Here is a 16,473-nt window from a genome sequence, read left to right on the forward strand (position 1 = left end):
GCTAGTTGTGTTTTACTAGGATTGACTGATGCATACCTTATCTCATTATTCCAGCATCAGTAGTCATGTCACCCATTTTATGCATCACTAGAAAAGATGCCTCAAAATAGTTGTATTTTCATCTTTTTGCTTTTTTTTTTTTTTTTTTTTTGTTGGTGGGTTTTGTATTCAATTTTTTAAAGAATTAAGAATGCAAGCAGTCAGAATCAACACAAAGAAAAACTGTGAAACACGTTTTCTTGTGCTGCGTCTGTTTGCCTCAGGCTTATACATGGCAGCCATGCGTGCTCAGCCAGGCAATGAGACTGGACACACAGTTAGATAAATTGTATGTAGCTGTTATGCATGCAAAAGTGGGATCTCTCTCACCATTTTCCCCCGTCTCACATTCAAAACTCTTTTAACCGAAAGACAGAAATTCACTATCAATGGCTGCATTTGATTGAACAGATACCAGTTTAAAATTGATATAATAATCTTTGTATTTGTGTTTAGTAAATGCGTAAAGTACATGAATGTGTGTAAGTGAAAGAACCTGCTGAACTGCATTCATAGGTACAGCCTTGTTACACTTCCATTAGTTCAAATGAACTACTCTCTCTTCATTATTGCAAAGTTAAATAAAGCACATGCCCAGAAGCAGAGATAAAATGAGGTCAGTTTTAGGTTGGTGATGTTTTGTTCTAACATTGTGTCTGGACTACATCATGCAGGGTTTGTTAGGATTGCTGGGAATATGATAGAAGATGGTCTTTTGCATGCAAAAAAAATTCAGAATCAGAAGTCTGCACAAAGAATTAATCAGTGAGCATTTCAATAAACACACTCAAAAGACCCAATTTATACTTGTTGTGTTAGTACTCTTGAGCATGCAGATCATGGCTGCATTGTATTTTACCCTGGCTTAAACAATATGTTAACAAATAACCATTTTTATGTGGAAATGTGTCATGCCTTCCTTATTTTGGTAACTAAAGATCCCCTTTTAAATCCACCAGGGCGCTTAAATGCGGCATTGCCACAAAATATTTATCATAATGATCTTTTAAAGGTCTTCGTGTACCTGAATGTTGCATTCTAAGCTGAACTGAGTGCAGTCAGTGGATATATACATTGTTACTGTCTGACATCATGGCCGTTAGGTTGCTGTGGACTCCCTGTGCTGTGCTTGATTTGTGATGAGATTAGCTATCTCTCTGACTATCATAAACACAGTATTAGGGTATTTGGAAGAGTGTGTGCAGGGACAGAATAAATGGCAGGCTCTGTGGAAACTTGCATTACAAACATACATTTATCATGAGAACATAAGCAAAGTTTAGATGTGTAAATCGTTTGGTTGTGTAATAATTGTGACAAAATGACAGATTGCAGGATGTTACAGTGGAATAAACAAGGAAAAAGGGCTTTGAATGAATGAGAATAATATTTTCACTTATGTGTCAGCAAAGTGAGAGTGGACTTTATTTAGAAACAACCCACATCATGGTTTACTTCAAATTTCATGTATAGTTTATTGCTCCTTTTTGGCTGGCTTTTTCACCTGAAGTGGGGCATTTTGTTTGTGTGTTGTTGAAAGGACAATACAGAATAATTTGTCAGTGGTAATTACTGAATGTAAATATACTTTTATTTGTTAGAGTTGAGATATATTTTCAGGAGCTGGAGCAGAACCACGCCAGAGTTATTTTAATCTACTGTAAAGACTCCTGCAAACTCTCAGCTCTGCCACATCCTCCTTGCCAGAACATTTTTCTCATCCAGGTTTCCAGCTTCTCAAGTTTGCATTAGCTTATTGTGTTTAAAAAAAAAAAAAGCCAAAACCTTTTTCTTGTCTACTTGCAGCATCTGCCCCGCTCTTAAAACACAGATACTATCACTACTTTTTCCACAACCAATCAAGCTGTAAGAAGCATATTCTTGTCAAGATCTTCCTTTGTGTTTTTTTCTTTTCTGATCCAGTGTGTCTTCTTGTTTTCTCAGAATAAATTCTGCCTCCTCTTTTCCTCCATCTTGACACTGATCTTGCAGCAACAATAAAATAAAAGACCCTCTAACTGCAACACTTAAAGGAAGAGTCCTGTGATCAACTAGGGTGAGACACAAAGATGATGTCATCACATGCATCACCTTCTTTCTTCAAAGGGTCGGCGAGAAATGATTCAATCATTTTCTGCCTCTTCCGTGGTCTAATACATGTAGTCCCATCTCCCGTGTGGGTCTTCTCTCATCGTGTACAGAAATCATTGTCTTCTCCTTCAGCCTCTGAACCTCTGACACAACACAACAATAAGAAATTGGACCCATGCTTGGCACAGATCATAAGGTGTATGTTGTAGAAGATCATGACAAAGAGGTTTGTTCATGCTGGTACAGGTGGTGCTGTCTCCTGTGGGTCATGGTGTGAGATAGCCAAAAGCTGTCATCACTGTGGAGGCAGATGGGCCGCTTAGACCTGAGGAGAGCCTGCGAGATCTGTTCCAGGACGTCACTGCAGTTCATTTGCATAGACTCTTGGATGGAAAAGCAAGAAGAGAGGAGGCTACTTTCAACTTTGTGTCACGATCCCCTATCAGTACCATACCCTTTTAAAAAAATAAAAAATAAACGCAAAACTTGTGTCCTAATAAGAAGGATGAATGCTCAGTGAGGAGCCGTCTCCCATACACACATATTGCAACCACATCCCAATGCTTTGCCCTACTGATAGCTTAAACATGGTCCTCAATGGCCTACACAACCCAAACAGTATTGTCAACTTCAACAGACCCAGGATCAGTACAAGTGAGCTTCAGGTATTGACAATCCCAATCTACCATTATGTCTGCCAGTGTCCAGACGCTCTTCCTTCTTTTTTCACTCCCAGACAGATACTTCAGTTTCATTTTCCTTCAGTGTCTTTCCTGGGAATAATGCATGAGATGCTCAGCAGGGCAACAAGAGTGAGTGCTTTCAGATGGGGCCCCATTAGGAAGGTTTCCAACTGTCATTGCAAAAAAATGTAAATTTTGAGCTACTGCTGCAGTTTTAAGTTTGTAATAGTTCGAGGGGCCACTTACTGGCTCGGGGCCCCAAGCAGTTGCCTGCCCTGCCTGTTGACAAGCAGCACCTCTGCCCATGACACCCCCCCCCCCCCCCACACACACACACACACACACACACACACGCACACAGTTTTGCCCTTCTGTGGCACATTGAATAACCTGCACATTTTAAAAGGGGTCCCTTTTCAGCTTGCAGGGAAGTCAAAGATTAATAAGGTTGGCCACCCAGGAGCCGATTAAAGGTTTCTCCCTTTCATCTCTAACATATAAACTTTTTGTAATCATGTGGTCCCAACATCCTGGATCTCTTTCCTTAAAGATGACCAACATAAGCAGCAGGCTCGTTCAGAGTTCTCCTGAGAGAGATGAGGCAATTCACAAATGTCAAAGCTGTTCATTATTTAAGATCTGAAATGGATTTATTATGTCAGACGAGTAAAAAATGCTCTTTTCAGACCAAACAAGGCCATCCAGCAGTGCTGCGATCGAATCTGGGCCAATGAAATCTATTTTTGACACACATTTTACAAATGATCAACAAACATGTGTAATCATTACTGAGCCATTCCCTGAACCGCTAAAATAAACAAATCTGATGGAGTTCTTGATGCACTTAAAATCAACTAGATAAGAGTAGAAATGTTCTAATATAATAAATGTTATATCATTAATCTAAAGTAGTTTAGAACATTAATCTTTGTTTCTGTAAATGTTCCGGTTTTGACTGCCCAAATAACACAATTACTTTCAGAGAAGTGTCTTGCAACAGCAAGTAGCAAAGCATTGATGTAATCACAATTTCATCAGTTCAGCATGTGTTGCACACATAGACAAAAAACAATGATCCATACAACATTCTTATTCAAATATAATCAAGGTAGTGTGAATGTGAGTTAAATAATAGCCCTGTAGACTACATTGAACACATGCTATGGATTAAAATTTCAGATCAATGCAACTTTTTTCATCAATAAAAGTAAATGTGCCCAAACATGATTAGACCAAAGAAGGATTATGTACAAATGAATTATTAGTCAATTCATAAATAACTAATAATATTAAACAATCATGTCTGAAAATCAATTGGTATGTTGTTCATTAAAGGTCCCTTATTTGTACAGTCTATGGTCATTACCTGATGACTACAACACCCTGAACAGGCAACAACCAGCAGCCAATAGGCCGCCAGAGATCCAGGTGTGTAGCCTGCCTATAGGCTAGCGGCTTATTGAAGGTTGCTATAGCTTTAGTTAGAGACAACAACAAACTAGACCTAATGCTTGAGTTCTGATAAGCTAACATCACACCATTAAAGGTTTCAAAAACGTAGTATTCAAATCAAATCATTTCCTGTAGCTCCCTCTGGACCAATAAAAAGCTTGGCCTATGACTCCCAAAAAATCTGTTAACAGACTTTAAAGTGTAACTTCAGTGGATTTTCCTTTGATTTGGGTTTTATCATAAGCCTTAATTAATAATAATAACAAAAAAAGCACCATATAGTAACCTACAGACCTCATTAGGCCAAATAGGTTAGGAGTTAGGACTATTTCATATGATGGGAACCAGTAGAAAGGCTGATCTTAATTAAAAAAAAAGAAAGAAAAGTGCATTGCATGCGAGGAGTCGACTGGAAATAATTTCTCTTTGCTGATAGGTCGTTGAGCTGCACCAGTCCCCACTTGCGCATGGATTGGCCTACTGCTCCTTTTTTCTCCACTTTCTCATTGGCTTTTAGCACTGATAGTTCCCTACCATCATCTGGCGCGTGCAGTTTTCAATGAATATTGTATGTTGGCTCTCAGCTCTGGGTTGCTCATCCTTTTGAATCAGCGCGTCGAGCCGCAGGAGGAAAGGCATCCTGGATGAGCACAGAGCCTGATGATGGAATTTCTCCCGGAGACCGCAGCAGCTGCTCGACCACCACTGTCTCCCCCCTCCTCCGAGACTAGATAAGAGAGAGAAAGAAGAGAGCAGGACGGATTGTCACAGCGAGGAAAATGTTCTGCGCGAAGCTGAAGGAGCTGAAGATATCAGGAGAGTGTCCGTTCTCCAGTAGCTCCCCAAATAACCAGCTCGGAGACTTTGAGGAGCGCTCCACTGACGCCGCGGAATTATTGCCCATTTCTAAGGACGTTCATGGAAAAACAGGCGAGGATATACCTCACCAGAAAACCTGCAGAGCCAAAGTTAACCTGCACACACTTGGGGAGAGCATTCGGAAATTGGCATGTCCAGAGGTGAGTTAAAAACATGCATTTAATATTCACCTCATGCACCTACTACTTTACATAAAGATGTACCTGCAGCTGGATTTGTGTCTCGCCTGCTCAAAACGCACAGAAATCTTGCCTCTATTTCCACTTGACATGGATTCACTGTAATTTGCTTTTCATTTTGAATTGTGGGCGCTCCTGTGTTAAAAACTGTTGTCAAGTTTTCCAGACGGTGACGTTGAACTGAACACAATGTCATACAGTTTCAGAGGCTGCATACTGCCCTGCAACGGATGATGAGACTGTCAGATCACAGCAGAGACTCTGAAAGGTAACACATGTGGGGTTTTAAAAAAAATATACAGCTCCAACCAGGATGTGAATACATATCACACTACTTCTGCTGTAAATAGACTGCAGCTGTTGTAAACTCTTGCAGGCTTAGATGCACAGCAGGCATTCCTTAAAAAAGTGATGCAAATATGATTCAAGCCCAATTGGCCTTCTTTTAAGCTCAAATCCCTGACAAATGTACCCCATGTACCCCACCACACCCCTCCACTACTATACTAAAAATCCTGATGACAACAGATGTGACGCAGACTCAGGCTTGTAAAGGAGACCAGGAGACTGTTGAAAACGACAACACAGAAGAAGTCGAGCTGATAATGAAAAATTGTCCACACGTCTCTGAGTATATTCAGTTTAATGTAGAGTTAAGACAACACATTCCCTAATAAAAGTCAGTGTTAGATGTATTCATTGATTTATTGTTTTGTTTTTAGGCAACCATTATGTACTGGTTTATAACCTGTGTGCTGCTTACTGCTTAGTAGCATTATTAGTACATTATGTTAAATTGGTGTGTCTGTAATAGTTTTTGTGCTTTGTGTACTGTTTGTATTTTACACATTTCCACTGGAATGTCATTAATTTAATCAACATTCGCTGCAGCCTTTCTCATTCAAATTTGCCCTGCTCTTCTGCTTGTTTATCTCTGATATTAAACTGAATGTCTTTGGACTGTTGTTTATTAAAAACAAACATTAGACGACTTGATCTTAACGGGACATTTTTTAAGCATTATCCCCCTTTTTTCTGGAATAAAAACAAAGTGATGGTTCTTTGGGAAAAAATATGCAGATTAGTGGTCTATGAAAAAAGTAGGTAGTCGTGACTCTAGTTTGGTCCACTGAGCACTGGTTTTATGTGTTTGACGATGATACTTGTTGTTTTTGCAGTCCCTTCATTTGCTGTACAGACTGTCCGAGTTGCAGAGATGACCCCGAGCATTTGGTGGAAATGATGAACATTTACTCAACCAAAACAGGTTATGTTAAAATCTGGAGCTCGACATTTTTAAATTTGTGTATTTAAATGATGGGAGCTGTGGTCTTAACAGTTTGATTTTTATGTATCGACAGAAATCCAGATGGAAGCTGTGAAAATGGCTCTCGGCGAGGAGCTCTTCAACATGTGCTACGAGGAGGACAGACACATTTTGAGGGTGGTGGGGGGCGCTCTTCACGACTTCCTTAACAGTTTCAACGTCTTGTTAAAACAGAGCAGCACACCGCCCAGCCCGGACAGAGGGGATTGTGTAAACCAACCTTCAGTCTTGTGCTTAGACAAAGACCTGGGTCTGCTTACTGTCTATTTCTTCAACCCCCGCCCGACCACTGAGCTCTTCTTTCCCGGAGTCATCAAAGCTGCTGCCCGCCTGCTGTATCACACCACTGTGGATGTGTTGATGGACCCCCCCGCTGCTAAAGACAGCATCCTGCAGTCCAGCCCGCAGCCCAGTCTTCTGTACACAGTCGTAGTTAAGGATGCAAAACACCTGAGCCCAAGTCCCCTGCGGGCGACCTCAGCGGGGACCCTTCCTACCTCTCTGTTTTCCACCATCTTCCCTTTCCATCTGATCCTGGACCCAGACCTGGTTTTGGTACAAATAGGACACGGGCTCAGGAAGAGACTCAGCAGGAAGGAGGGACTGAGGCGGTCTGCTACCTTTCAGGAACACTTCTCGATTGTCTCGCCCCAGATCAAGTGTACCTTTCAGGGCATTCTGACCATGCTGAACACGCAGTTTCTCATTCGGATCAAGCATGGATACTCCTCCACAGATAACACAGGGAAGGTACGTCCTCATATCTGCGAGGTATAACTTACAGCTATAAGAGTGACATCACTGACTAATGAGCAGAAAAAGGCCTTCTGGTCACTTATAAGATAGAGAGAAAAATCAGGCCATTTATAAAGCGGCCGAGCTTGTTAGTGGTGTACTACTTTGGTGCACTTGGCCTGAGGAAGAGATCAACATTATACCCCCAGAGGAGATCAGAAGCAAATGTCAAACCATTTTATCCATCAAAGGCACCGTCATGCTTGTGCTATTTATGTGAGGGTGCACAGCAATCGGTCGCCACGACAGGAAAAAAGTATCCGTGTGTAAACATGGCCTTGGTGTGATGACTACTGACGTTCATCTAGAGTGCTTCCATTCACTACAACACCAGTAGAGTTACTGTTGACGCACACAGAGTGGAATGAAACTGGTAAGAAAAAGCATTAAGTTCAGGTGGTTGCAAAGCACAATCGTAGGTCGCAAGTCCACTCTCAATAACCGTGACAGAAATGTTGAACAACAATCACTCCTTACAGGAAGTTGTGATGCCATGATCACAACGGTTAACACAAATCTGACCAATCCCTGTGGATTCTATGTGGCCTTGCAATTTTGTTCAAAAACCTTTTTTTACAATAACCCTTTTTCCCAAACTCCTACATACCCAAAGCCACGTCCTTGATTTTCTCAAACATTTTGCCCTGAGGTCGGCAGTGTCCTCTACATCAGAGGAGACTGTTTACTGAAGCAGAGGGCTATGCTAATCGAGGGAGAGCTACGATGCTTTCTACTAAAGCGGCAAACTACTGTACGGTGTTTTTTAAACCTCCTGTATGGACCTATCGGTTTTTTGTTGATTTTGTTGCCCCTCCCCCGACCCCCCTCGATGAAGTAGTACGTCTTCTCTCTTTGCTAATCTCGTCCTGTACATGTTCAAAGTAGTGTTTTTTTTTTTTAGAAAATCATCATTTACCTTTTTTCCGTCAAACATATGACTCATTGTGAATATTTGCTGTGGTAATTGTAAACAAAAGCTGTTTCTGCAGCATGCTGTAACACTCTTGGTCTGATACCTACCCCCCTCGGCAGTGGTTCCAGAGTATAAAAACGACCATTTATAAAAAAGTCAATGTTATCACTGATGGCCTCGTGCGCTTTTGATGGTTATACAGAAGCCTCAATATTCATTTCAGTCTGATTCATTACAATTTTAAACTCCTTTCAGGGGCTTTAAGAGACTTTGTTTAGTGAATCCTTGAAAATAAATGAAACACGCTATGTCCTCTAGTTTTTACCTGTTCTATAGTAAGTCATCCCATTATGACTGGTTAGGTTTTTTGGCTGTGTTCCTGATCTCCAACCATCAGAGGCTCATTTGCTGACCTCAAACAGTCATTCTGCAGTGGGGATGCAGAGCTCTTATTAGCAGAGTTATCCTGGTGTTGCATCGGAAATAAAAAGTTTATCAGTGTAAATGTTATGCATAACGGACAAACTGCTCGCTCAGCAAATAAATTTGCGTGAACATTTACCCATAGATGACTTATTATTAAACTTAGATTGATCAGGAAACAGTCGTTCTAATGTCCTCCATATAAAATACTTTTTAAACTCCATATGTGAGCACTAATTCTTTTTATTACGTATGTGCCATCTATTTCTAAATACAATGAAAAGTATATCGAAAGATTTGTGCAAAAGCAGAAAATTTAGACTTCAAAATAGCAAAGACAAATCTCTCCACCAGCTTTCAAGGCATTCAATCCTCAAGACATTTCATTCGTCATCCATGTGGTGGCGCTAGTAAAGAGGTCAATGGTTCATTAAAGTTTCCTCCTCTGGGAACTGTCTTTACATTAAGTTGTTGAAATCTTCTGAATAGTTGTTTAGATAACTTGACTGTGGCTAGTGAAAGCAAGACTTGGGTAAGATGTTTTTTTTTGTTTTGTTTAGTGAATTCCTGTTCCACTGGAACATCAACAAACCCTTTTTTGTGTTGACTGCTGACAGATGGCTGCATACAGCTGCACTTAAATAAAACAAATGACAAATATTCTTTTCTTTATGTCAAATGTAAAAATGTCTATTTATGCCCTGTAATAGTTTATACATGTATATATTGTATATTAGGATGTATATGCACAGATGCTACTGATAGAATAACATAATCATTCCTTTTTTGGCCGTGGGAAATTTGTTGTTAAAGTAAATACTAAGTGACTTTTGCTCCATGATAGACTATACACAGTAATCCTGATTAATCGTCTTTCACAGAAGGAAGCTATCGAAATACACAGTTAGGCTCTTTACATGACAAGTTTACCAATTTGAACAGACCCTTTTGTTTCTTTCATTCCAGCTCATGGACCTAAAAGGTCAGATGATCTACGTGTCAGAGTCCAACGCCATCTTGTTCCTTGGCTCCCCGTGTGTGGACAAGCTGGAGGAGCTGACCGGCCGCGGCCTCTATCTGTCAGACATCCCCATTCATAACGCATTGCGGGACGTGGTGCTGGTCGGTGAACAGGCCAAAGCACAGGACGGTTTGAAGAAGCGTCTGGGGAAGGCCAAGGCCGCGTTGGAGCACGCTCACCAAGCACTGGAAGAGGAGAAGAAGAAGACCGTGGACCTCCTCTTCTCCATCTTCCCCGGCACTGTGGCACAGCAGCTGTGGCAGGGCCAAACGGTGCAGGCCAAGAAGTTTGAGCGGGTCACGATGCTCTTCTCTGACATTGTGGGCTTCACAGCTGTTTGCTCGCACTGCACCCCGATGCAAGTGATCACCATGCTCAATGAGCTGTACACCCGCTTTGACCACCACTGTGGAGAGCTTGATGTTTACAAGGTAGATTGAAACATTTAAGACCTCACTGCTGAGCATTTTTTTTAGAATAGATCTGATGGAAAAGTCAACGATTTAGCCCGTATTCCACTTAACCTTTGTGCAGCTGCCAAGATGTTAACCCATTAGATATTTCTTATATCAGACAGTTACACACAGACACACACCGCATTGTTGCAATAAGTTAAAATTTAAACAAACGTTTGTTTTTTTAATAAAATGACTAGAAAGTGGCCCTATCAACAGGTGAACAGTATTGGCATTATGTGAAACTGTTTATTTCAAAGTGAGAATACTACGTCACGTTTCACTTCCTGGTACATCTTTTAAGAAGAAGGAGTTTTACTTGTAAACATTACAACTTTACAATTAGGTTTTTCATCATTACAAATAGAATCTGTGCTTAAAATGTAACAGTCAGAGCCCTTTAGGTATTAGTATGTTGTACTTTATTTCAGAACAGAACGCTCTTTATACGGCTACGTGTAACTGTGGTCTAGATCGGTGGTTCTCAACTGGTGGTTCAGGACCCAAAAGCGGGTCACGGAGCTGTTTTCAGTGGGTCTTGAAGATATGCCTGGCAGAAATGTTTTTGTCAAAATGTCTACGAGTTGCTTTTTAAGCAAGATTTTTTCGTTCCATTTCTTTGTTCTATCACGCTTTCTGAGGAAACTAGGGTCGTGGTTTTTCACTAAGGAGTTGGTGGTGGGTCCTGAGGCTCGACCAGTTGAGAATCTAAGTGACATATGTCTCTTTATTTCTATTTTGGCCTAAACAGTAAAATCTTTAGATTTTCTGATCGGTATATTTGAGTAGATTTGGATATAAAGTCAAACAAAAAAATGACACCCCCTCAGAATTAGCCTAAAAATGTCTCAAATTCATAAAGTGTTATGAAGGACATTTCCTAATTAGTAAAACAGCCATGGTGCTGCCTGTGGCTCGCTAAAAACACATTAGACGGCATTTTTATTTCTAATTCTTTTAAGGTTAATGTAGCTGCAAAAACACTGGAATAAGTACAGAAATATCAAGAGTTAAACATTTAAAAAAAAAACATGTGATCTAAAAAGAGTTCACTATTTAAGGTATTTAGCTTGGGTATATAGTGTCAAATATTTAACATCAATATGCCTTCAAATGTTTTGATATTTTCTGAAAATAAAACACCCTTACTGGATAAGTTTCGCAGGCCGAGACTATAGTTCAACAACAACAGTGATGTCTGCCAGGCTGCTTATCTACAGGGAGGTTGGACAATGTAATCAAAGTGTCAAGGGAGCATAACAGAAAGAGCAGCATGTTTGAGAAATACCTCGTAAAACGCGAGGAAGTCAGAGGTTCCTTCAGGACCCTGTTTCCACTCCACATGTATATGGGCCTAAAAATAGTTTCACTTTGAGTCGCTGAGTGCTCGCCGGTAAAGATTTACAAGAAGCAGAAAAAGAAGATGAAACACTTTTGGACTTTTCCAAATGACCAGGGATAAAGCACATCACAGTTTAAGTTTTATTACTCTTTAGATTTCTGCCCTTTGTCCTGTTCTGCAGAATGAGGAGCACCTCAGACTGTTGATGGATATCCTCTTTGTATTTGTAATTTTTGCTCAGGGGCTACCGTCTTGGTGGTCTTAATCAAGTTTATAAAGTTTAAAAATCATTCTGTAAAGACTCACTGAGAAGGAGGCCCTTGACTTTGAGGACGACTGTGCACAAACAGCTCTGAGTGATTGTAATGATTATCTTCCGTGTTCAGGTGGAGACCATTGGTGATGCATATTGTGTCGCTGGTGGTTTACACAAGGAGAGCGAGCTGCATGCCGTCCAGATCGCTCTCATGGCCTTAAAGATGATGGAGCTTTCAGATCACGTTATGACACCAACAGGAGAACGAATACAGGTGAGGGTCAAGCACTTCCCGGTGTTAGACGTATCATTCCGCCTGATGATGTATCCTCCAAAAAGGCTGGAGAGTTCTCTTATGGACACTCTCATGTCACTTTCATTGCATGCATTACAGGAAAGCATTTCAACAGTCACACACTATTGACCTGCTAAACGTTCCTCTGACGCTCTGACCACCAACACTGTGTCTGGTGTCTCCTTTGTCATATCTGTCATTTTCATTTCACTATGTTTACGCAGCCTCGAAAAAAAATACCATATGGGCCAAAGTTATCTATTTTATTTGAAAAGAATAACCTCCCGTTCATTTGAAAAGAATAACCTCCCGTTCAAAAAGAAATGACCTTAGAATGGCTGCTGTCATTCAAGTGAATCTATGTAACGATTTAATGTAACATCAGGAGATAATTAAGTAAAACTTTAACCCTTTTTTCATCATGCTTCAGCGTGCCACTATAATATTACACATCTGTTATGTCTAAGAACTTATGTAGAGCTGCATCAATGCCACTATATAAGAACTGATCAAAGTCAACACAAGAAGTAACAGTAAAATGTTAACAGACTATGCCAGACACCTTGATTTTTTCACCTCACAGAAATGTGCAGTCATAAGAAAACGCGTTATCCTGGGTTAAGATATTCCTCTTAATATCATGACATAGAGGCTAATAATGTAAAGTTTGATATACAATATCTACATGACTTCTGTCCCTGACTGTATCCACCTAAAAGTGCTGCTGAGCATACTGAAAACACAACATCTTGTTGTAACTGCAGTGGCTCACAGATTGAAAACATTTGATTTTCCTGTTCACATTGCCCAAAACAATATTCTCAATGCATTTCCCCTCTAGCACACTTTCAACAGTATCACATGCATTTGTTATGGACTCTTTTAAGAGGTGAAATTTGTTCACGAGAGAGTATTATAGCTGAATGATCACATATTTCATTACTAGCATGGTGCATGTTGATAGTAAAAATTGTAACGTGTATTATGTGAAACAGACAAAAAAGCTGTAGTGAAAACTAGGGCTGGTCATTTCCCACAACCCCCCCATACCATACATATCACGATACGATATGTAGCACGATACGATATGTAGCACGATACGATATGTAGCACGATACGATATGTAGCACGATACGATACATATGGTGATAAACATTGATTTTAGATGACCGTGTCCTACACAGAATACACTACAACAGCTGTTCTTTATTGTTGAGAATAACAGCAGAGGCATAAGGATCCTCCAATTTAAAACTCTTTAAGTCAGGTCCTCAGAGATCCTACAAATACATTAAAATATTTGAATCCCAGAGATATGTCTCTGGTGTTATTGTGAACTGCACCATAGGTCATCACAGCTCTGCAGCCACATCGATCCTGTAACATCTGCATGGATACATGTATTTGCAAGGAGCACATGACGATATATTGCCACATCTATTTTGTGAGCACAGCCCTGGTGCAAACACTACACTACAGTCATATAGAATTTAAAAGTTGGTGTGTAGCTTTTCATGAACACTAATAGTACCATTGATGGATAGAAAGACAAGAGGAAACCTGAAACATGTGAATGTTGCATTTTCCCCCCAGATGCGTATAGGCCTCCACACTGGTTCAGTACTAGCCGGTGTTGTTGGAGTGAAGATGCCACGATACTGCCTTTTCGGGAACAATGTCACATTGGCCAACAAGTTTGAATCCGGCAGCCAACCAAGAAAAATCAACATCAGCCCGACAACCCACAGGTTAAGTACCACTTCTAAATCCTGATCCAGGCGGCAAATTATACCTGTTTTTTCCACAAGAGTTGCAGAACTTCTCTTCACGTCCCACTAAATATAACTTGATTCTAAAAGACAAATAATGTCAAACTGCTAGAATATACTGTTGTCAGATTGTAATAAGCCGATGCTCTATGGTATTGCTTGTTTCCTGCAGGGGGAAAAAACAAAAGTGCTCCTGACAGGAAACCTAACTTTTAGAAGAGCTCTGTGTTTCCTCTTGTGTCAAATAATTTGCCACGTTGTTTTTAGTCTCATGTTTTATTTGTGTGCTCTTGGTCCCAGACTGCTGAAGGATCGCCCAGAGTTTGTCTTCGTTCCCAGGAGCAGACAAGAGCTTCCGGCCAACTTCCCCGAGGACATCCCTGGTGTTTGTTACTTTTTAGAGGCGTCCTTCAAAGCTTCAGAGCTGACTCTGAAATAAAGTCAAGCTGTTACAGAACCACACAAAATGTATCCAGTGAACACAGTGGCCAACACCTCGTGTACTTTGGTTAAGGTTGTTTTAGATTTTGATGATATTGTCTTTCAGTGAAACTAGTGCAGCTTCTTGAGAACAGAGATGTCAGCTTTTTGTCAAACGTGAGTCTTGTCTCTGTACAATTATCCATTTGTTCAGATGTAGCACAGATTTAAAAAAAACTTCCTTTATATTGCTTCCAGAATGAGTCTTATCTAAAAAACTCATACGTTACAGGAAGTGTCTGTCAAAACTCCTATATACTGTTAATGGAAGATTTTGAGACTGTTTTATTCATTTTCACAGCTATGAGCTTCAAAGTACGTAAAGAAACAGTAAACATTGCTCATTTTATTCTGTAGCGTCTGTAAAGAAATTTGAATATTGTCATCATGCATAATGTAGATATGACGCAGAGAATCATTTTGAATGTTTATCCTCAATGTGATGTTGCCAAATGGAGTGTTTATTTAACAAAAGGTCGTTTTCTGTAAATATTTGACTGGTTATTTACCTGTCTGGACTAGGTTCCTACTAAAGCGGTGGTTCTCAACTGGTCTGACCTCAGAACCCACCACAACTCCTTCATGATATTCTCCACCCAAATTTCTGATATTTTTCAACCAGTTATTTGATGAAAAATAGTTTGGACCTCAGATGGTACAAAAACATTTTGGCTGACAGAAGAGACAGAACAAAATGAACATGTTTAAAAGAACTTCAATTACTTTTTGATAAAAAAAAAAACAACTCCAGGCACACATTTGCAACCCACTGAAAACTGCCCCGCGACCCACTCTTGGGTCCCGACCCACCAGTTGAGAAGCACTGTACTGAAGCTCCGTGGCTTGTTGATACAACAGAAGAAAAATTTTCACAATTTTATAATTTGGAAGAAGCAAAGCATAAGAGAGCTTTCAAAGGGGTTTACCAGACGTGTGAACTTCTAAAGCTGAGGTTCAAGCCTCTCTTTGAAGGATGTATGCAGAGCAGATTCAGGTGCCTTATGGAGACTTTACTGGCAGGATCACAGAGGCTTAAAATATAATTACATGATCAGTTTAGTTGCTTTATGTTGCTTTAGATATGGTTTAATATGAATTTAAGTGTTCATAAATTCTTCCAGAGATTGTGGTACCAGCTCAGTATATATTTGTACTAACGTGATTTAGATTTGCATTTATTAGACATTAGACATGAAGCATTCAGAGGTTGCATTTTCCTAATATAAGTGTAAATGTATTTTTTACTTTTTCCACTGTACACATGTTTATACTGTATTTATTAAATTGGTTTCAATGCACACCTTTGTTATAAAACAGGAATACGACACAAGAATCCAGTGAATGTTATATACTGTCACTTATAATGATGTGTTTTAATCTTTCATGAAATGTATTTGAAGCGCAATAAATATTTACGTTAACAGGCTGCAGTGACTTACCCAGTGTGGAGAATATAGCCTTTAATAAAAAAATGTATTTTCAATGTCCAATTTGGTTATTTGAAAGAAAGATTTTTTTTTTCTGAAGCGTATACATGTATACATTTTAGGTACTTACATTTATTAACTATTTGTCTTTATCAATTTGAAGTCAGGAAATTTCTGCAAAAAACAACAACTCTTTTAACTATATTAAAATAAATGATCCTGCAGCTCTTAAGATTTAGATTTCACACAGATGATTTATCTAATATGTACTGTAACCACTTAAAACACCTATATAACTTGACAACAGTTCCCTTTTGACCTGCTTCAACTCTTAAATGGATTTGACTAGTTAAAGCAGCGATAACTGCAATGCAATAATAATAAAAGCTGATAAGTAAATCCCTCAGTTATTATTATGCATAATGAGTGGGCCTACTTTTTTACTTTTTATATGTTTGTGGATATTTTGCTGATAATACTTTATTACTTTAAATTAATATAACTTTCAAAGCAGGACTCTTTTAAAAATACAAGTTTTACATTGTAGTATTGGTGATTTCACTTCAGCAAAGGGCCATAGTATCGGCCTACTTTTCTAAATGATTAAATATTTAGAGAATGCTTGTCATACAAATGACTTTTTAAAA

The 16,473-nt window shown here is 39.6% G+C and overlaps 1 protein-coding gene across 1 annotated transcript; it reads left to right on the forward strand.

The window, feature by feature from the left end:
- The first annotated feature begins 3,768 nt into the window (after positions 1-3,768).
- gucy1a1 (guanylate cyclase 1 soluble subunit alpha 1) lies at positions 3,769-15,889 on the forward strand. The gene is made up of 8 exons (XM_020643819.3): positions 3,769-5,284; positions 5,524-5,591; positions 6,502-6,590; positions 6,685-7,400; positions 9,748-10,233; positions 11,986-12,129; positions 13,744-13,898; positions 14,220-15,889. Exons 1-8 carry the CDS (start codon positions 5,045-5,047, stop codon positions 14,356-14,358), a joined length of 2,037 nt encoding a protein of 678 aa, XP_020499475.1. The 5' UTR covers positions 3,769-5,044; the 3' UTR covers positions 14,359-15,889.
- Positions 15,890-16,473: the final 584 nt, after the last annotated feature.

The sequence above is a fragment of the Labrus bergylta genome, chromosome 1 (genome assembly GCF_963930695.1).
Source record: "Labrus bergylta chromosome 1, fLabBer1.1, whole genome shotgun sequence".
In the NCBI taxonomy this organism is placed as follows: Eukaryota; Metazoa; Chordata; class Actinopteri; order Labriformes; family Labridae; genus Labrus; species Labrus bergylta.